This window comes from Condylura cristata, unplaced genomic scaffold, assembly GCF_000260355.1.
Source record: "Condylura cristata isolate star-nosed mole 26May11 unplaced genomic scaffold, ConCri1.0 scaffold00015, whole genome shotgun sequence".
Lineage (NCBI taxonomy): Eukaryota > Metazoa > Chordata > Mammalia > Eulipotyphla > Talpidae > Condylura > Condylura cristata.
In genome coordinates, this window is record NW_004567116.1 from 3,857,150 (window position 1) to 3,878,259 (window position 21,110).

At 60.3% G+C, this 21,110-nt stretch overlaps 1 protein-coding gene across 1 annotated transcript; it reads right to left on the bottom strand.

Moving 5' to 3' along the window:
• Positions 1-2,804: 2,804 nt before the first annotated feature.
• INCENP (inner centromere protein antigens 135/155kDa) lies at positions 2,805-20,905 on the bottom strand. The gene is made up of 19 exons (XM_012725734.1): positions 20,806-20,905; positions 17,943-18,097; positions 17,498-17,611; positions 15,904-16,682; positions 13,797-13,848; positions 13,568-13,628; positions 13,377-13,485; positions 12,398-12,449; positions 11,941-12,058; positions 11,737-11,871; positions 11,401-11,412; positions 9,202-9,311; positions 9,009-9,129; positions 8,537-8,659; positions 7,536-7,747; positions 6,303-6,381; positions 6,028-6,132; positions 4,910-5,060; positions 2,805-4,097 (listed from the first exon to the last, which is right to left on the bottom strand). The coding sequence occupies exons 2-19, from the start codon at positions 18,080-18,082 to the stop codon at positions 3,883-3,885; spliced, it is 2,688 nt and encodes an 895-aa protein (XP_012581188.1). The 5' UTR covers positions 18,083-18,097; positions 20,806-20,905; the 3' UTR covers positions 2,805-3,882.
• Between the last annotated feature and the right edge of the window lie 205 nt (positions 20,906-21,110).

Below are 21,110 nucleotides of genomic sequence, written 5' to 3' on the forward strand. Positions count from 1 at the left end.
ACTGGAGATCTTGCAATCCTAGTAGAGTTTCCAGCCCTGAGGGGATCTCTGATAACAAACAGTGACCACAACAGGCTGCCTTCAGGCTGGCCAGGCCCTCTCCGGTGAGTCAGCATCCCTCCCCCACCAACACACACCTGAGGCTGCGGCCCTGGGTACCCAGCTCCCACCCCACCTCCATCTCCCCCATTCTGCAGAAGGACAGGGACCCAAGTGACCCCCCTCGACACTGCGAGGGTGCCTACCGTCCTCAAGGCCTGGAGGAATCCAACGAAGGGCGCAGGAAAGTGGAAAGTTCTGCATAGCCTGGCGCGCCGCGGGGAGAGGAAGCCGAGACCTGTGCTATCGCGCCCCCTACCGGAGCGCGTAGGAAACGCCCTCGTGGCCACGCGACGGCTACAAAGCGAAGCTTTACCTGAGTCAGGTAGGTGTTGGTGAAACCCGCACGCTGCCAGAACTAAGTCCTGTTTCGAGTCCCGAGGGGATCGCTGATAAAATAGTGACCAGAACAAGCTACCATCGTTGGCTGGCGGCTAGGGTTCCTTCCCCAACCCCCCCTAACTTGGGGGCCAGTAATATCAAACCTTCATGGATTCAGGCGCCTGAATAAAAACGCAACCTTCATATCCACTCTTCAGGCTTAATGTAATCAAAGCAGTCGACAGCAACTACTTTAAAGCTCCCTGTTCTGGGTCACTTCCTCCTTCAGCACGCAGGGACAGTTCATAGTTACTGGACACGAGTGGGGACTGGTAAGTTCCTCCTGCTGGGCTGGTTGGGACAGCAGAGGGTGTATTGCAAGGCAGGCGCCTTGGCTCTGTGACTCTCTCAGCTTCCACCCTTCTGCGAAGCTGCCCGAGGGCACCCCGAGAACCAACCTGACATCTGGGTAGTGTGCAAATCTAGGGAGGCCCGTGATGGCCGGTTTCTCTTCTCATGCCCGCTCCTCCTCCTTCCTGAGCCTTCTGAATTTGCCTCGGAAGCTGGGAGGGAAAGCACGTGCCCAAGTAGTTTTCCCAGCCTTCGCTGCCGCTAGCGGTCTGAGCTCTGGGGTGCCCGCGGCTCACAGTGGTCAGCATGCTCCCCCCCCCCCCCTGTTTTAGTCCACCTGAGGGAGGCAGGGGAAGCCTTGAGGCCAGATACCTAGTGGGGTCAGGTGGGCAAGGGGTGGGGTTGCCTCCATGGGTGGGTCCTGCTGAGATGGCTCCATTCACCTTCCCAGGCAGGAAGGTCCTGCCGCTCTGTCCCTGGGAATATGGCAGAGCCGCCTGGACCATCCCATGGTGGGGAATGAGATGCTGAATAAGGAGCTTTTTAAACTAATTTTCTTACATTTTGTTAATTTTGAGTAGCATTTATTTCTCCCCTTGGTGCGGCCGTAGTTCTCCCACCACCAGGCCCCTCTGACCCTCCACCACAGTCCCTGTGCGCTCTCCTTCCTCCTGGTAAGCGTCTCCATCCCCTGTAGGTCTCAGATCCATGGCCAGCTTGCAAGTTTTGTTTTTCTGACACTTTGATTTATCTATATTCCACATATAAGTGAAGCCATCAATATTGTATTTTCCTGCTGACTTTGCTGAAGAGGTAACTTAAAAAAAAAAAAGCTATGGCACTTCCTGGTGGCGCAGCGGGTTAAAGCACCGCACTGAGAAGCTAAAGCCACTTCCGCATGAGTTCGATTCCCCCCTGCCTCAGAGGTGACCATATGGCGTGGTAGACCTCTGCTGACCCGCCCGCTGCTCCCCTCAGCAGTGCCCTTCATCGATCTGCCTATTCTGCTCCCTGCTCTGTCTATGGTGAAACCTCTCGGTGCCCGAGCCTCTGGCTTGTACCCCAGTTCTGTATGCATAAATAAATAAATCTTTAAAAAAAAAAAGCTGTATTTATTTATGTATACAAGAACTGGGGTGTAGGCCGGTAGTATGGGGGAGGGGGTATGTGGGAGGACCCCCCAGAGACAGAGTGGGGAGCAGAACAGGTGGATCTACTGGAACACACTGCTGAAGGGAGCAGCGGGGAGACAGGAGAGGTCTGCTGTGCTGTGTGGGTCCCTCCCTGGCTGGGCATTGAGCTCTTGCCACAGTGGCTGGAGACAGCTTGACAGTGCTGAGTCTTTAACCCCTGTGCCACCAGGGAGGCCCTGAGCTAGTGACTTTAAAAAGAGCAAAATGTCTTAAATTTTGAGTAACTTTTTCTTGTAGAGCTCATACTTTTTGTATCTAATGCAAGTAACCTGTGTTCACAAGGAAGTTACATCGATATGGTCACGGAGTTTTTGATAAAGGTGGAAAGGCAATTTGGTGTGGGAATGATAATTTTTTAAAAACAAATTGTCTCAAAACAATTGGTGTATTTTAACAATCTATCAAAATGGCCGTTCTACCCAAAGCAATATAGAGATTCAATGTAATTCCAAGAAAAAAACTCAGTGGCATTCTTCAAAAAAAATGGAACAAATCTTGCTGAAATCCAAGTGGAATTACAAAAAACCCAAACAGCCAAAGCACTTCTGACTAGAAAATAGGAAGAATGGGGCACCCAGACTTCAAGCTATACTACAAAGCCCTAATCATTACAACATATTGGAACAAAAACAGACATACAGACCAGTGGAGTAGAATTGTAACCCCACGTACATGGACAACTAATCTATGATAAAGGAGCTGAGAATACACACTGGAACAAGGAAAGTCTCTTTAAAAAATGATGCTGGGAAAACTGGACAATGACATGTAAAAGAATAAAATTAGACTACATTCCATCGTACACAAAAATCAATACAAAATGGATAAAAACTTGGCAACTGGTTGATTTCATGAGAGAGGCTCTGAAGGCTGGGTGGTTGCTTTTGCCAAAAATGAGATATCTTGGGGTACATTTTTAGCTCCCCAACACTTCTGTCTTTGGAACTTCGCGAGAAGTTGATTTAATTATTTCACATAACCAGTCTCTCAGTCTTGAGAACAGATCAGTCCAATCACACAATTGTGTCCAAATCCAATCTTTAAGTACATTCCAAACACCCAAAGTTAAGCCTGATATGAGGTGTTTCAAAAGGTTTTGCACTCTGAAATTAAGAGGAAAAAGCAAACATTTCAGTTCTGCTCAGAAAATAGATGTCATTTGCCATGGCAGGTCACAGCTTCGAACAGCTATGGAGCAAGCTTTAACTCTTAGTTCTGTGGTTCCCACTAGCTTCCTGCAGGGAGAACGGGGAGGAAGGGAAGTCACCGCACGGCACAGGCTGCGTCATCACGGCACTCGCCCGGGGACGTTTTGACTGAAACTTGCTCCGAAGTGCGACTCCGGCCCCATGATGCCCGAATGAGTGTCGGGCACCGGTGCCACCGATGTACCCCGGTGACCGGGAGGCTGACAACACCTTCTGGGGGCTAAACACGACGAATCCCAGGAAGGTCAACTGGGATGGGCGGTTCTGCCAGCAACTCTGGGGGGTGGGGCCCCGGGGACTCTGAAGCACACCCCACAACGGTGCCCTGGCCCTCCAGTCCATCTGGGGTCCCAGCACTTCGCAGGGCCTGCGCCAGGACCTACTGCCGCGGCTCCACAATCCCTGCAACAGGCTTGAGGAATAGACTTTATTAACCTAGCTCTCAAACACTAGAGGCTAAAATTCAGCGGAATTGTAACAATCTATTTACAGAGGACTGCTCTGGCCGGGTGGGCGGCCTGGTTCTTCCCCAAGCACCCAGAGCACAGCCTCCAAACAGATCCAGGCCACCTTCCCCCCACGGCACAGAGAACATGTATATACACAGGGCCAAGCCCTCAAACAGAATGCCAGGCTCCTGGGAGGGCACCGGCCAAGAGAGGCGGACAGACAGACAGACAGAGCTGAGGCTGCCGAGACCCGGGGCTGCCTCAGTACTTCTTCAGGCTGTAGGCCAGGCCGCCGGGGACCCTGGGGCCCTGCAGGGGCGGCGAGTTCCACACAGCGGAGCTGGTGCGCTTGTGGTAGCGGGGCTTGCTCTTCTTGAAGATGTCCTCCAAGTCCAGCGGGAGAATGGTTCCAAAGAGCTCGAGAAGGTTCGGGGGGTGGTAGTACTGGTGGATGATGGCCTGGCTGAGCTGGGTGCCTGCAGGGAACAGGTGGGGCCCTGCCTTGGAGCTCTCCAGGGCCACCCTCTCCCGCACCCTCCAAGGCCTCACCAGCCCCGGCCCAGCACGCCCCTGCCTTTCTCTGCAGCCTCCCCCTCCCGCCAGGGCCCACGCTCTTGCACATCCCAGGCTCCAGCAGCTCAGTCTGGAGAGTTTCCTCCAGAGCACATGCGAGCCCGCATGGCCCACTAGTTCTGCAAAACCCCTGGGGCCCAGATCCTCTATCCCCTGCAAAAGACACAGCCAGTGGGAGGCAGAATGCGAGAGGCCCCGGCCGGCTCTGGCGCTGGGATGCGCGTTCAGCCTCCCTGCCTCAGCCAGCTCCTACCTGGTCAGCACCACAGCCCCCAGGCAGGGGAGGAGGGGGCACTGCAAGCACCCAGTGTCGCCCCTCTGTCCTCTAACTCGCTTCACACCCAAGAAGCTTCTCGGCTGGTCCCACTCACAGATGAGAAAGCTGAGTTGACGAAAGCTGGCAGGCGTCAGCCCCGGCTGCCGGGCTCCAGGGCCAGATGGCCTCCTGCCTGCCGCCCCGCCCACTCGGCCCGGGAGCCAGCCGCCACTGACTGCCCTCTTGCAATAACAGTTCTGCCCAGCACCACAGGCCTGGTCCTCGAGGAGCCCACTGGCCCCGGGTGCCCACTCTTCCTTGGGCCCGTGTCCAAGGCCTGATGCAGCCTCGTCAGGTAACACATCAAGCGGGAGCCCACAGCCTCCCGTTACTGCCGCCCACTGCCTCCAGAAACACCACTGAGGACACCGGTGTCCGGCAGAGCTCAGGCCTGCTCACCTCTGGCCCAGGTGGGGATGGGCTTCCGGGGTTGGGCCTCGTCATCGGTGGAGTCGTCACTGTTCAGATCCATCCCATAGTTATCCGGGTTGATCTTGGGGGGTGCCCTGTGCCCCTGTGGAGTCATCTGATACGAGGTGCAGGCTGGAGACTGGAGAAGATAAACAGGGCCGTCAGCACCCTGCACCTCTCCCTGGGCGCCTCCCTCCTTTCACAGGAAAAAGCAAAAGGTTTGGGGCCGCTTTCTCGCTTAAACCGTCACGCGGCTGTGGCTTCCAGCGCGCACAATCACTTGCAGACCAGGTGTCCGTGCGTTCAGGGCCTCCCACCACCCGTCGAGGGGCGACCGGCCACCCCCAGGCTCCAGCGGCCTAAACTGCGGTAGTAGAAACCCTTTCTCGCCCCACACTGCCTGTGACAGCGGTCATCTGGAAACTGCTGAAGTGGCCATCACTAGGGGCAGGTTAAGGAAAGTCTGGGGTGACTAACGGGCACACAGAGCTCTGAACGCCTCACGCTGAGACAGGCGGAGGCCTCCGAGACCCACGGCCGGCGAGGGCGGGGACAGCCGAGCTGCCGAGCGGTCTGTGCGATGAGCTCCGCTCGCCCCCACCGCCCCGCCCCTGTGTTAAGTCCTAACCCCAAGGGGAAGGCATTAGGAGGTGGGGGCCTTTGAGGGGATCTCATGAATGAGCTTCGTGCCCCTGGAAGGAGCCTGGGAGCGCTCCTCTCCCCTCCCGCCACGGAGGACGCTGCAGGGAGCCCAGGAGGGGGCACAGCAGGCGGAACCTGCGCCCTCGACCTCCACTTCCCAGCTTCCGGGGCTGCGGGGCTGTGGGAAGCGCCGCTGCTGTTTCCTGCCCGGGCTGCGGCGGGCGGTGGCTGCTGAGCAGACGGGCTGTCTCTGCCCGCTCAGGCTGGGTGCGGCGTGTGACGCGCTTGTATGCAGAACAATGCGGAGAAACACACGGCGCACTAAGCTATCCGCGAAGGATGCCTTCTACGGCTACTTTTTCTGTAACGAATTTAACTTTTAGAGTAAGTATCTTATAGTCAGCGTCAGTTACTGGGGAGTCATCCGGGCTGCAGGCATTTCAGTCCTGGCGCCCCGGCCTCACCTGCACCTCCACGGTCACATTCAGGCCCTTGCTGGCCGCCGCCTCCTTGGCCTTCCTCTCCTGCTCCTCCTGGAGCCGCTGCTCGGCCAGGCGCTGCTGCTCCTCCTGGGACAGATGCAGGCCGGGGCCCGAGAACCGTGTGCGTGTCTTGCACTCACTCCCCTCCTGAGGTCAGCCCCACACGACGCAGCTCCCGCACCAGAAGCCGCCAGGCCAGGCCTCCCCGTCCGGGCTCAGTACCACCGTGGGAGCCCGCACACACAGCTCCCGCTTACCTTTCTCTTCTTCTCCTCCAGCTCCCTCTGCAGCCGCTCCTTCTGCAGCCGCAGGGCCCGCTCCTTCTCCTGCAGCTCCCTGGGGACCAGCAAGACCTGTCAGCCGGAGGTGGGGCCTGCGCCCCCCACTCTGGAGGAAGTGCAATGGCAAACCGGGCAGGGAGCCCGGAGCCTGGCCGTGCCTGTGCCCCAAAGGCCCAGGGCGCGAGAACGTGTCCGGGGCCTGCAGGCAGTGCTCAGCAGGAGACCCCACCCAATGGGGTCCCCCCGATTTTTCCACACAACTTGGGCTCAGTCCTATCCCCACAATGCGGTCATTACACCTACCCTCCAGAGTCACCACGAGGACACGGTGAGCTAATCCAGGGGCCCGCCATCCTCCCACCGCACGGGGAGGACCCCGCTGGCCCCGATGTTCGGGGGTTTGGAGCCAACGCCACTCACTAGCTCCTGACCTTAAACATGTTGCTGAACCTCTCAGAACCCATTTCTCCCTCTAAGAAGTAGGGCTGCTGATTCCTACACCCCAGGGGACTCTGAGTGAACCCTTGGGCTTCAAGGAGCTAGTGTGTAGCTGGACAGCTACCAGCCACCAAGCATTGCCACCCTCACGCTCCAAGCCCCGCACCACCGGGCACACATCAGCCCTAAAACCACATCAGCTGCCACCCAGCCTCACTGTCCCCTCTGACTCTGTCCACAGGACTGGGGACCCCATGTCAATCAGAAGCACTGCGAGGCGGCATGCAGAGCTGGCCAGCACCCCGCCTGTGACTCCCCACTTCTTGACGCCCCAAGGGTGATGTACCCTGTGGGCTGGCACGCGGAAGCATGGTCCGGTGCTTCGAGGAGGTGGCCCAGAGCCCGCCGCCTCTGAGAGCTGGGGGTGTCAGGGCTCGCCCGCCATGCCTCCCAGAGGGGCAGGCGGTAACGCTGGGGTGCCTGACTCCTCACCCCGGCGGCTGCAGCTGTGCTGAGCACCCGTGTTCAGAAGTCTGGTTGGTCCTACTACCCCTGGGTCCCCAGCCGCGTCAGCTGAGGAGTGACCCGCCAGAGGGGCGAGCGCGCCCAGCTGGAGGAGGGCCAGGGCCAACCCGAGCGCTGGGCCGTGACGCCTGGAGCCTCGGCCACGGCCCATGTTCAGGGTCTCTGGGGCTGGAGCCGGGGAGTCGACCGTGTGCAAACCCCCAAGGGAGGCGGGCGGCAGCAGGTGCCCACCCGCCCGGCCCTCACCTCTCGGCCTGGAGCCGCTCCTGCTCCCTCTTCCGCTCCTGCTCCCGCCACCGCTCCTGCTCCTTCTTCCGCTCCTGCTCCTGCTGCTCCGCCAGCAGCCGCTCCTGCTCGCGCTGCTCCGCCAGCCTGCGGGCCTCTGCCGCCTTCCGCAGCCGCTCCTGCTCCTCCTCCTTCTTCCTCTGCAGCAGCTCCTGCTGCCGCCGCTCCTCCTCCTGTGAGCAGAGCGCAAGGTCAGCGTCCTTGGCTGCACGGGGTCAGGTCGGGCGAGGGCCCCGGAGGCTCGAGGGCCTGTTCCCACCTGGCAGCCCAGGTCCTCTCAGGGGACACGGTGTGCGTGTCCACCAGGGACGGGCAGGGGTTCGGCCAGGGACACCCACACAAAGCTGGGCAAAGGTCACCACCGCCCTCCTGAAAAGGCCTCTTATAACTGCTGGCGCAGCGGGTCTCCTCGTCAGCGGTATGGAGCAGGGCCAGGCCCGTGAGCCACGTGGCACTGGGCGCCTCGCCGGAGCCCCAGAACGCAGCCTCGTCGGTAAGATGGGCGCAACAGTAATCCCTCCACTGCATGAGGCTGCAGAGGCCACACACCTCACGCTCAGAACCGTGCCTGGCGCACAGGAAATACTCAGTAAATGCCCCGGCGTCCCAGCTGTGCCCCCAGTCCCCAGGAAGCGGTCGGGTCCCTCCCTTTACAGGCGGACAATGTCATCCAACAAGCTTGTTTGTAAACAGGCACTGGTGCTATCTGAAGAAACCGAAGCAACAGAGAGGTCAAGTAACCTGCCCAGGGTCACACAGCAGAGCCGACGGAAGTCTGGCTCGGCAGTCCTTGCACTGAACCCTGCAACTGCCACAGACGACGGGAGACAGGTCACTGCCACCATTCCCGCTCCAAGGCATTGCCTGGACCTTTCTGGGTTGAAGCCTCAAGGTCCTCAAGGGCCGAGCTAACGAGTGGGGCATGGACATCTGGGCCCCTTTGCCCCTGGGCCTTTCCGCACCTGCTGCAGCCACCGGAGCCTCCGTGCCTCCTCCTCCTGCTTCCTGCGCGCCTCCACCTCCTCCATCTTCTTGGCCGCGGCCTTTTTCTTGGCCTTCTCCTCAGCCAGCCGCTCCTCCTTGGCCTGCAGAGCCCCCCAAGGTGCCCACTGGAGCAGCCCTCCTCACTGAACACACAGGGTGCTGGCGGGGGCTCCGCACCCCGGCAAAGGGGCCGACTCCCCACAGCCCTGGGAGGGGCGCCGGGAGCTGCCCTGCTGGGGGCCGCAGCCCACCACCCACACAGGGCTGCGGCGCAGTTCAGCCGGGCTCAGGACACAGCCCCAGCCCGTGGGGCAGACAGGGGGCTACAGGACATCTGACCCGCCACTTCCCGAGGCCTGGTCCCAGCCCTCAGGCTGCCAAGTTGGCACCGCCAGGCCCCCCCCAGGCCAACACAGCTGCAGCTGGGCCGTCCCCAGCCCAGGCTCGTACCTTCTCGGTCTTCTCGTCGATCTGAGCAAACTTCTGCTCGATCTGCTTCTTCTTCTCCTCCTTGATCTGCTCTACCCGCTCCCGGGCCTGCAGCACCTTCCGGAGGCGCTCCTCACGCTTCCTGGGGGCACAGGGCGGTCACAGGGTGCCCGCCAGGTAGGCGCCGGGGTGGGGCCCAGGACCCCCCACTTACAGCTTCACCTCCTCCAGCCGCCGCCGCTTGTCCTCCTCCACCTTCTGCCTCCGCAGCTGCTCAGCCTCCTCCTTCCGCCGCAGGTTTTCCAGGCGCTGTCGCTCCTTCTCCTGGGCGTGGGAGGGGCAGGGTGAGGTCAGCCCAGGGCTGGCCCAGGACGAGCCCCCCAGGGGCTGCCCCTCGGCCCCTGCAGCCGCAGCCAGGCAAAGCCAGCTTGGGCTGCAACTGAGGGCGGAGGCGCCCCCCACCCCCACTGCCGCTCCCACCCCCCAGGCTGAGCCCTGAGACACTCAGCCTTTCCTGCCCAGGCCCCAAAGGCCACAGGCATGCGTATCCACCGAGCCCTGTCAAGTCAGTCGTGCCAAGTCAAGTTCGGAACTGGACAGAAGCTCTGCGTATAACTGTGGAAAGTGCATTGGATAAAAGAAGCAAGGCCCGCCCTGGTGGCACAACAGGCTAGGTCACAGCACTGCGCGCTGGCCACAGCCGCCTCAGTGCGAGTTCGATCCCCGCCCCGGAGCTGACCCCATGGCGTGGCAGACCTCTCCGGGCTGCCCGCTGCTCCCCTCAGCAGTGGACTTCGATCTGCCTGTTCTGCTCCCCACTCTGTCTCTGGTGAATCCTCTCACCCCCCTGCACCTCTGGCCTGCACCCCTGTTCTGTATGCACAAATAAATCAATCTTTAAAAAAAAAGAAGGAAGCATGAGACCGGAAGGGACAGGGCGGCTGTGAAAGTTAAGGGGCATGGGCACGCGTGGGAACTTACTACTATTGTGCTTTGTGTTTTATACTCTGTCTACAGACACTCACACCCTCTCTTTTGTGTGAATCAGCTATTTTCTTCATCATAGTAGAGAAACACAAAGGCAGACATTGCCCAGTGCTACCCAAGGTCGCCAAAACGGGCGCGACAGACGCGGGTGGACGTCTGCCCATTTCCCAAGCCTCCTGTGATACGGCCAACAAGAGACTGAAGATGCTGGACTCAGACTTTAATGCACCTGCTCTAAAAACGCTTCCCCAAGTAACCTCTGACACACCTAAGACAACGGCAAACAGAACCTCAGCAAGGAGAAGATCTGGAAGTACAGTCACAAATCAAAAACTCTGGATGGGCCCAAAAGCAGAATGGAGAAGACAGAAGCCAGTGAATGGGAAAGTGACCTTAAAAACAGCTCCAACTGCACAGAGAGAAAGGGACGCCGAGGAAATACTAGCAGGGCCCGAGGAAACAGCCCGTCCTGCATCGTGGACATCCAGCCCCCTGCCCTATCGAGCCACCCATCTGCTCTCCCACGGGGAAAGCACCCCAGAAGCGGAGGCACCTGGAATTTCTACCACCCCCCCTGCTGCTCCTTCAGCCTGGGTGGGGCTGAGGAGCCCTTGCAGGAGGCTACAACAGACCCTGCTCGCTGTGGGCCCAGACCTGTGCTGGCAGTGTCAGGCAGAGCCGGCTGGCTGGCTGGCATGTGGGAGGCCCACCATTGCCTCCTCGCCCCTAGGATAGCAGCCTCCCAACCTTCCTCAGCAGAAGCGAGCTCACAGCCCACCCGTCCAGCTGCTGGGAAGCCCCCCGGGACCCGCCAATCCCCACAGTGTGCTCGGGCCCTCAGGCCGTGGGCTGGAGGCAGAAGCCCTCGAGGGAGGCCCCCGAGCTAGGCTGTGTGAGCAGGGCCCAGCTCAGCTCCGGGCTACCTGAGAAGAGAACAGCTCACGTGCCTTCTCCCCAGAGAAGGCCGCTAGCAGTTCCAGTACCCCCGGCCTTCAACCAGGGGTCAGATTTGGGCCTCCACGCCCCGCCTGGCTCCGCCACCTTAAGGCAGCTGCTTAGGTCTGTGGCCCAGAAACCTCTAGGGGATCAGATGGAACTTCTCAGTTCTCTTCTCAGGCCCTGCCCAAAGGGAGCCCGGCACCTGGCAAGGGACACTTCAAGCTGTGGCCTGGTGAAGTGCTGCAGGTCACCCCCCTTTGCTCCCACCTGCCTCAGGGAGGCTCCGAGACTCATCCTCCTGGGAGCCGTCCTGGCAGAGGGCAGGCTCCGCAGAGGGAGGCGGCCAGCCCCGGCTCACGCCCACCCCCTCAGGCGCCCCGCTTGGGTGTTAGTGCCGCTACAGGTGAGGTCAGTTTAGTGGGAGCAGGATGACAGCGGAAAGCGCGAGGGGGAGCTAAGTACAAGGGCAGGAAAAGGCTTTACTTACAACGAAGCTGCTCTGTGGAGGAGAGGAGACAAGGAGAGAGTTAATGCCATGCAGGAGGGGGGCCTGGAAAGCAGGCCGGGCTCCCGGCTGTGCCAGGAGTCTGTGAGTCTGATGGGGCGGCCCCTGCCCGGCACCGCCGCCTCCCCCTGCCCACCCAGTGCCACCAGCCTCTAGGCTGCAGTGTGGAGCCCAGCTCCGGTCGGTCCCCGCAGGCGAGTGGCCATGGCCGTCAAGACACAAGTGCCCGGGCCGACCCACGCGGCTCCCGGAAGCCTGGGTCAGACTGGTGTCTCCCGCCCCCGGCCTGCTCCCACCACGCTGGGCCGCAGGCCTCACCTTGGGGTCGGTGCGCAGGGGCGTGTTGCGCTTGATGAAGGACTTCACGGTGCTGCTGCGGGAGGCCGAGGTCGGGGTCATGAGCATCTGGTTCCTCTGCACGGTGTGCAGGAAGGTCCGCAGGGGCCGCACCACCTGCAGACGGGACCAGGGTCAGGCTGGCGGGCAGGAGGGACAGGGCGCCGAGGGCCGGAGGCTGCCCACCTTGCTGGCCGGGCAGGGCGGGGACGGGGTCTTGCTCCTGGGGGGCTGCAGCTCCTCATCTTCCAGCGGCTGCTCCTCGTCCAGCTCACTCATCGCCTGCTTGTAGCTGCGCTTCCTCCTGCCGCGTGGGGGCAGCTGTGTCACCAAGCTGAGTCCGGGACCCTCTCCCCAGCCCCAGCCATGCTACAGAGGGCACCCTGGGTCCGGACTCGCGACCGGAGGGCACTGCGAGGTAGGGTCTTTCTGATGACCCCCTCTGCCAGAGGAAAGAAGTGACAAGACCAAGGTCACACCCAGGAGGATGGGTCCAAGATCTGGTCACCCACTCCCAGACCAGGCTCACCCTTCAGTTTCATTAAGTCAGCGCCCCAATCCCTGCCAAGAGGCCATGGAGGCCCCTGGCCACACACCCGAGGCGCAAGGTCCATGCCTCCAGGACCCTCCCCCAGGTACAGACCTGGCACTGTGGGGTGGCTCCTTGGGTCCGTCTGCCTGCTCAGTCTTGGCCTCTGTGAAGAGAGCAATTTCAGGGAGTCCCAGGGAAGGGCCCAGGGGAAGGAGCCCTCCGCAGCAGCCCTGCGCGAAGCTCCCATCCTAGTGGTCCTTGGTAGTGGCCTGGACAAGGGTGTGGACAGCCAGAGCCCAGCCCATAGACCGCTCACCCCAGTGCCTGGCCTGCAATAAGAACAGCAGGGCAACCCCAGTGAGGTGGGCCCCCACATTCCACCACCACTGCCCCTGGGGCCGGGAAACAGACGGAGCTGCGAGCTCTCACTGACCCTGACTGGCGGTGAGGCCCCCCTCTCCCAGCCCTTTCAGCGGGGGCTGCTGGGACAGGAGGGAGCCTCTGTGCAGGTCAGCGGGTGGGGGTGGGGCCAGAAGCACCGCTGGGGCAAGCATGCACCCCCACCTCTCTACTCCAGAGGCCCTGCGGGCCCCTGCAGGTAACGGGCAGGGGGCTGACAGCGCCAATCCCATCCTAAAGCCGGAAGCCTGTTCCAGAGCTCAGAGATCTCGACAGCGATCCTCCCACCAGCAAAATGCGAGTTACCTCCGGGGGTGCCACAGCCCACAGCTCTCCCGCCCTCTTCAGACAGGGAACCGCAATGGTGAGCTGTGAGCCAGCGCCAGCCGGCAGGCAGCTGCTCAGACCCGAGCGCAGTTGCTCCCGCTGCCCCGACCCGCCACCTGTGGTCGGTGCCCGACCCCCGGTCTTCCCCTTTCTCCCTGCACCCAGCAGCCAAGGCCACTCACACGGCACCTGGGGGCAGCTCCGTCACGGGAAGCCTGCGGATACCGAGATCTAAGCTCCCGGGTCCCGTCTCTTCTTGGCATGCCCACCGGAGTACGAGCTTCCTCGTCCCTAGAGATGCCAGGCCCATGCCACCAGGGGACCACAGCCCCAGGCATCTGCAGAGCAGGTCGGGAAGACTCACCTTCCGAGGGCGAGGCCCGGCCACCAGCCGCAGGCCGCGAGTCAGGGGTGCTGATGGCCATCTTGGTGGCACCGTGAGGGCACGAGGTGCTCCCGTTGTTCTTGGGGGTCTGGGGAAAGCAGCACAGCTTTGGAGGTCTGCGCCTGAGAGCCTCGAGGCCTGAGGCACTCCCTCCTGCCCGCCCACCTCACCTCTGGCTCAGCTGCCTCCACGGGCCCCACAGCCTTCTCACTCGGCTCCTTCCTCTCAGGGCTGAAAGCAGAGAGAGGCATTGTGGGTCAGCCAGCCAGCCCATGACCCCCTCAGGGGGGAGCGACCGGGGGGCCCACAGCAGATGGGCTGGCCTGAGCCCCAGCAGGAGCCCCAGGACTCCCTTCCAGAGTACCAGCAGAGGTCCCCAGGCCTTGGAACTGAACTCACCTGACTTGTTGGGGTACCTCCACATTCAGGAGCCTCTCCAGGTAACTGTGACCTGAGGAGAAACGAAGGAAGCAGAAATGCCGTCAAAAGCCAGCCAGGTGCCACCCCACGAGGCCCAGGGAAGAGGCCTAGGGGGGCCCTGCAGCTCCCTGTCTGCAGTCAGACCTCCCATCGCCCAGACACCCCCTTCCTGGAAGCAGGAGCCCTGGTGCCCGAGCGCGACCCCCCGTGCAGCTGTCAGCTTTACATCTCAGGCCACCACAGAGGTGGCCCAGGACACACGGTGGCTCCTTTGCCAGACTGAGGTATCTTGGGAAGAAGGATGAGCGCTGCTCACTAACATCGTGCGGGGAGCAGCAGGCACACAGAACTCCTGCCGCCACCCACCCCTGAAAGCACCCTGATCCGCGGGACCCCCGCTGCACAGCCACCTTCAACCCGACACGAGCTTCTGAATGGAAAGAATGACTGACACGCTGAGGTCCGAGCGTGGCACAAGTATTTTCTTAAGAACGAACACAGTGAGTTTCCCACCCAGCAGATCAGCTCACGATATTGCTGCCAATAATAAGAAATTGAGCACCTCCCCCACCCCCAAAAAAAAGATTGCCCAAAACAGAATTCTGGAAGACGCCACCACGCTGGTGTCCCGCTTCCCGCATCCACCGTGGCTCTGAGACGGGTCAGTGTGCTCCTTGGCAGGCACCCACAGCGAAGGCTGTGGCCCTGCGATGGGCTTTACTCAGTGAAACGGGATGTTCAGATGCCCAAAGCACACGCCAGACCACTGGGGCTCACGCTGGGGCTTCGGGCCTCGGAGCTGGCCTGGCAGGGGATTGGGAGAGCTATACCCCAGTGTGGAGGTGGCCTGGGAACCCCAAGGAGGAGCTTCAGTGCTGCCCACTGCTGCCCACCGCTGCCCACAGCACCAGCGGCTCAGCCATCATATCCCCGCCCAGCCCCAGCGGCTTTCAGAGGTTCCCCAAGGCACCAGGTCCCCACTTCCCACCTCCCCTACGGCAAATCTTTCCTTCTCCCCCAAAGTCAGAAGTTACTCTCAAGTCCTCACATCAAGAACACCTTTGGGGAGACCCAAACTGAGACCCACCTCAGAGCTGCCTGCTCCGCCCCAGAGCAGGGAATCCTCCAGGAGGCCTCGCCCCCTGCCCCACCCTGCAGCGCCAAGGTCAGCCTGGCCACACCTATGCTCAGGGAGGGGTCTTGGGTTCTAGAGCTGGTATCCCAGGATCTCCCAGCATCTGTGGGACCCCAGGGCTTAAGCACCACATTTCACATCTCCCTCCTTTCCTTCTTGCTTCCACCCTAAGAATGGGATGAGCCCCGAGACGGGATCTGTTGATAAAGACACTAACCTACTTCCCATGTGACAGGCCCGTTCTTAACACCCTACGCAGGGTAACCAAGAAAACCTGTAAGCCTCAGAGGTGATGCGGCCGTGATCCCAGCTGACAGAAGAGGGACCAACCCCTGGCGCGGTGCCCCGAGGGCACTGGCTGGGGAAACAGCTGACAGCTAGTCCACCCAGTCCCGTCTGGGAATGAGCCCTGAGACGTCACCAACTTTCGCCTCAGACTCTCCAGGGCAAGTGGTCGTGCTGACAGGAGCAGCCCATGGGCCCCACAGGATAAAGGACGCAGCACGGCATCCTTAACCGGGGGTTAGCCACGGGGACGCCTGGGCCACCTCCCTGACCTCAGTGTCTACGTCTGTTAAGTCAGGCTGGCCTGGAACTGCACTGCCCAACCTGCCGGCTCTACGTGAGGCGACCGGAGCCCAGGGCCAGTCACATGAGCCGCAGCAGCGACTGGGCCCGCTAGCCACAGAGCACGTGGTCATTCACAGGCCACCTGCCTGTGGTGGGTGCCGGGCCGCATCTGCGGGTTGGTCCCCACACAGCAGGTGAGCAGGAGGCCCGGGCGAGGGACCACATTCTGCGACATATGCAGTGAACTTCTCAGAACGTGTCTCCACTGCTCTGTGACACAGTGCACAGCAGCACGGAACACAGCTGGTCCCCGAGTCCCACCAGCTGCGCCAGGCACCCCGGCAGCCCGCCCTGCCCCCGCCACGCTGGGCCCCCACTCACAGATGATGCGGGCGGAGGCGGCCGGCTCTTCGGTGGCCTTCTTGGTGATCCTGTTGGACCTGCGGACGGCGGTCTGCCTGGTCACCAGCGAGTACTTCTGGGCCAGCGAGGGCTGGAGCCCGGGAGAGGACGGGGCAATCAGGCTGCGCCGCACAGACCTCCGGTCTGGCCGGGTGCCCACAGGCGTGGAGAAGTTGTCCGGCAGGATAGGGGCCAGCACCCGCTCCCGCCACGGGGAGGCCGGAGAGGCAGGCAAGTCCTGCAGGCCCGGGGAGGCCTGCGCGATCCTGAGCTTGGAGGCGGACCTCCCTGCTCCAGCCCCTCGCCCCTTGGGGTCCTGGGGTGTGGTCTTCAGGGAGCTCACGTTGACAGACTCCAATCTCCCCGCCTCTGGCTTCTTGGGAGTTGATTCCTCATCGGAGGTCAAGGTGATGGGGGAGGCCGGAGCTGGGGCCGGGGGAGCGGCCGAAGCAGACCTGAGCTGCCTGAGGTGCTGCTGGGCGCTCTGTTGCTCACTGGTGCCTATCTCCACGACGGGGACCAGCTGGCCCTGAGCGACGCTCACCCCAAACTTATCTGTCAGTGCTGTGGGGGACTCAGAGGCAGGCAAAGGTGCCGTCGATGCTGTGGTGGCGGCTGCGGCGGCGGCCGCAGCACGGGTCACGCGCCGCAAGACGGGAACGTCGTCCCCAGCCCCCGGGGCCAGCTTCTCCAGCCTGTCCTTGCTGCGGAGGCGCCGGGAGCTCAGCCGGCCGCTCCGCGTCTTTCTGTGGGACAACCTGCAGAGACAGCAGGGCAAAAGTTAGGGCGACCCAGTAGGGCAAGGGGTGGCCCAAAACTGAGCTGGGGCCCCAGTTTCCCCAGGAACCAGCTTGGATAAAGTGTGCAGCGCAGGCCTTAGACTTGAGTTCCGTCAGGCTCTGCCAAGGTGAGCCCCGAGCCCCAGTCACCACTCCTGAGCCGCAGCCTCCCTGCTGTAAAGTGGGGATGATGCTGGTCTCCACCCTGAACCGCCAGGGAGGTTCGATTCATAAATCCATCCTGTCTGGGGGCACACTGGGCCAAGCACCCCAATGGACGCTTAACTGCGCTGCCACTTAATCCACAAGACCGTCCTAAAAAGCAGCCACCGTTACCCTCACTTTGGAGAAGAAACTGAGGCCCGGAGGTGGAAAATTAACCCAAGGACCCATGGTGGGCCAGGTGGGGTGTATGCCCAGAGCGACTCGGCCCTGAAGCCCAGCCCCTTCCTCCCAGTGCTTGGCACTGCCAGTTACGTCCACAGGCACAAGCACAGGGGTGGGCTGGTGCCATTCTGGACACCCACCCACGCAGGAGGCTGGATTCTTTCCTCTCCCACCTCTGCAGATTCTGCCCAACAAGATCCAGGTTAAACACAAGGTCTTGCTCGCTACAAATGCGCTCTGGACTCCACGGGTTCGGATCACACCTCACTGCTCCCTGAACCGCCAGGGAAGGTCCACCTCAGCACAGGCCACGTGGCAGGCCTGCGGCTGGCTCCCGTTCAGCAGCAGCGACGGGCACCAAGCCTCCGAGATATCCCCCCCCCACCCAGCTGACCTAGCCCTCTGACCTTTTCCGGATGGGGTCTCTGTTTTCATCCTGAACAGAAGAGACCCGTCTCTTCTTCCGCCGGTTCTTCTGAGAAGGTGTCTTGGGCATCAGCTCGGGCTCATTGTTGAATTCTCTGTTTGGGAAAAGGCGGGTGATGCTGTGGTCTTGTCCTCCGCCACTGCTGGCTCCCTGCCCAGCCAGCCTGGCCCCGGCCCATCTCCTGGCCAGAACCAGCCGGGTGTCAGGCTTCAGGTGCCCTGTCCAGACCCCATGAAGTCACCTGCCAGACACCTGGGTCCCCCAGGAGGTGTGGCAGAGGAGCAAGGGGGCGCAGCCAGCCCCTAAGGTCCAGTCCTAGCCACATCGTGAGGGACTCCTGCTGGCCTGTTACACCTTTCAGGTGGGAAAGTGTGGCAGTATGTCCAAGGCCATCGTGGCCAGGCAGCCCAGCGCCCCTGCCTCACCTGATGAACATGCGCTCGGCCTCCTCCTTTATCTCCTCCAGCCACACCAAGTCCTTATTGTCCACATTGCAGACAAACTCCATGACCTTCTGGTCGCACAGCTCCAGCAGATGGATCGGCCCTGGGGCTGTGGTCCCCATGGCGGCTCTCTCAGGCTAGAGCAGGGGTAAGAGGCACAAGGGCTCAGGGCTGGGGGCTGGAACCTTCCACTTGCCAACCCACAGCACCCATCCCCGATCACAAGACACTTGGGGCTGGATCGGCGCCCTCCCTGCTTATGACTGTCCCCAAAGAAGCAAAATTCTAAGTGCTAATTCTGGTAACAAAAGTCATCCTAACAAACGGCCTTTTCTGGGATTAAGATGCCAGGGCACAGCCCGCGGCCTTCGTGGCCCGTGGTGGCCCAACTCCCTGCCCAGGTGCAGGCCTACTTTCCTTGGGTCCCCCTCTCCTACCTGCAGGTGAACAAGCTTAGACAGTCACCCTGAGAGACACACAAGCTGACCCCAAGTGACAGGCCAAAGAACATCAAAACCACCTGCCTCTCCTTGAAACCAGTGAGCGGGAGCAATGCACACGCTGGGGGCTGGCATGAAAGTAGGGGTCCAGAGACATGCTCCTTTCTAAGGGGTCCCCCCAACCCCCTCCCTGAGCTGAAACGTCCTGGAAGTAGAGGAGAGAGCATGAGAAGAGAAGAAAACAATGTATAGTTTTTCAGGAAACTTGTTTAGAAATAAATATCAAGAAGAGAAAATACAAAACCAGTTTCCTTTTAATTTCCTAATTAAAGCAGCTCAGGTGTCCGCCTATAACATCATCACCCAAGTGCCATGTGAGGAAGTATTCCATCACAGGCATAGCAGGGGCTCAGGAAACCCCCGGACTGGGAGGATGAATGAAAGAACTAGTGAATGGCAGTGCTTGCTCACAAGACACAACAGACTACAGTCTCATGCAGCCCAGTGACCGGCCACCTGGAGCTATACGCTCAAAACCAAGAACCTGGAAGGGGGAGCTAGGTCGCTGACCCCTTGACACCTTTAACAGTGAGGCTCTAGTCGTCCCAGGGTTGACTTCCAGGACTCACTAGTCTTTGCTCCTTAAACAAACTCTGCCCTCTGGAAAGATGTCTCCAGAGCGTCCCCAGCTCACTCCTCACACCTTGGACCTCAGCTCTACAGGGAGGACCCGACCACCACTCACCATCCCACCCAACCATCTGGATTCTCTCTGCATGGCACCTGGGTGAGGGACATCTGTTTGCTCACTGCCAGTCTCCGCCTGCTAAACATCTGCGCCCCAAGGGCAAGCCCTGACAGCCCAGAGCCCGGCACCGTGGCTGGCAAGAAAGGAATACTCACTGGATGAATAAAGTTATCAACATGCCACCTAGTACCTAGTACCCACAGGTACTCCCTTCTCCCCTCTGCTCCACTGGCCTCCCCCCTCACTCACCCCCCTCTCCTAAAACACACACACACATGCACACGTGCACACACGAACACCAAATGAGCTCATTCCCCACAGGTTAGGGCATGCCTTACCCACACAAAGCCCTTGCTCCTGGAGCTAGCCCAGGGCACCAGTACTCAAGACAGGGCCAGCTGGGCTTGATCACCCAGGCTTTGACAGGCATAACCTCGGTAGCCAGCCAGTCACAGCCACTCAGCAGCCACCCCCCTAGCTTCCCCTAGCCTCTCTAGACAAGTGCAGGGCTCCAGAAAACTGTTTATGGAAACCAAAAGCAAAATAAAGCTTCTCAGAGAAAACTATAGAAAACAAGAGCTTTTTTTTTTATTAGATTAAAAAAAAGAAAAGGCAAGTGGATGAGAGTTTCTTTCACAAAGTGCAAAACAATGTTTGGGCTCCTTCCATGGCAAAGTGTTTTCAGCAGACTTCAGCTTAGCTATCTCGAGGACTTCTGTAAGTTAGAACAGAGAGAACCCAAATAAAGGAGGAACCAGCACTCCTACAATCAGTCTCTTGGGAAAAGCAGCAGACATCTCACCTTCAACCTGGGCACAAACCCAGAACACCCTACAACCTCCCAAAGCGAAAGGAAGTTCATCCCCCCCCCATTCTTCTCTTACACTGTACTGAGATTAGACCACCCTCTTAGCAACCCCTGTCTTTGGACGGTACAAGGACTGTCATCATAGCTGCTCCCATATAACTGAGTCCTACTCCAGGCTCAGGAGCAGCAGCACCTCATTTCATTCAATTCTCACCCGGACCCCAAGGACCCCCTGTGCAGCTGTGAAAACTAAGGAAATGACAAGTCAGTCACCAGTGAGGCAGGGGCGGAGCCTGCATTAAACTGTACTTTTAAACCGCAAGCGATAACGCCTCTGACTGCAGTCCCCGAAATGCAGGACCCAAGTTTTAGCTCTGGGCACCCCCAGAGAAGGCCATGGGTAACTGGCTGGAATGGACTCGCGGGCAGCAAACTGTTTGCTGAGTGACAGAAGGGGCGGCACTCGTCTCTCGGAATGGCCCGTTTAAAAGGTTGCTCAACTGGGTGTAAAGGGGGCGGGGGGACAAAAATACCATCTGATGTAATAATTTTGTCCAGCACCGCGGGCGGTGGGCGCTTCCGGCGCATCCGGGTCAACAAAGAGCTTCCCAGGTACACGAGAGGGTCCAGGTAACGGAGGGGAGAGGAGACCGGGTCATGCTCTCGGATCCTGGTGACCCAGGTGGGAGGTGGGGGTCATCTCAGGACCCAAGGCCACTTGGAAGGGGTGGTCCGTCCTTTCCCAGACCGCAAGGGATGAGGGACGTGACTCACAGCCCGAGTCGAAGCTGGCGGGTCTAACAAATTGCCAACCACCCCGCACCCCGCCGGCCGCCCGCGCGCACTCACTGGACTGCACCACGTCTCCCAAATGCTGCTCCGATTCAAGTCTGGCGGCCTTCCTAATTGAGACCCTCACCCGTCCAGACCCTCAGCTCCGGGTCTCCGGGGCTCACGGGTCGGGGAAGTAATAGGGCGGTGCAGCGCGGGCGAAACCTACGATTTTCAAAACCTAAGGTCTGGCCAATCAGCGGCCAGTTTGTCTGGGCGATTGCAAAACTCTAAGCCAATCAAGTAAAAGAAAGCGCCAGCCAAGCCACCCATTGGCTATTTGGATTGGCAATCTGCGGGACTAAGAGGCGGGGAAAGGAAGC

What these genes read in the sequence shown, in the direction of transcription:
- INCENP (XM_012725734.1), bottom strand. Translation starts at nt 18,082, where the DNA reads ATGGGGACCACAGCCCCAGGGCCGATCCATCTGCTGGAGCTGTGCGAC. An exon ending in CGCCTCCGCCCGCATCATCT is followed by an intron (nt 13,849 to 15,903) that starts GTGAGTGGGGGC and finishes GTTTCTCCTCAG; the next exon opens with GTCACAGTTACCTGGAGAGG. An exon ending in ATGTGACCGTGGAGGTGCAG is followed by an intron (nt 5,061 to 6,027) that starts GTGAGGCCGGGG and finishes TATCTTCTCCAG; the next exon opens with TCTCCAGCCTGCACCTCGTA.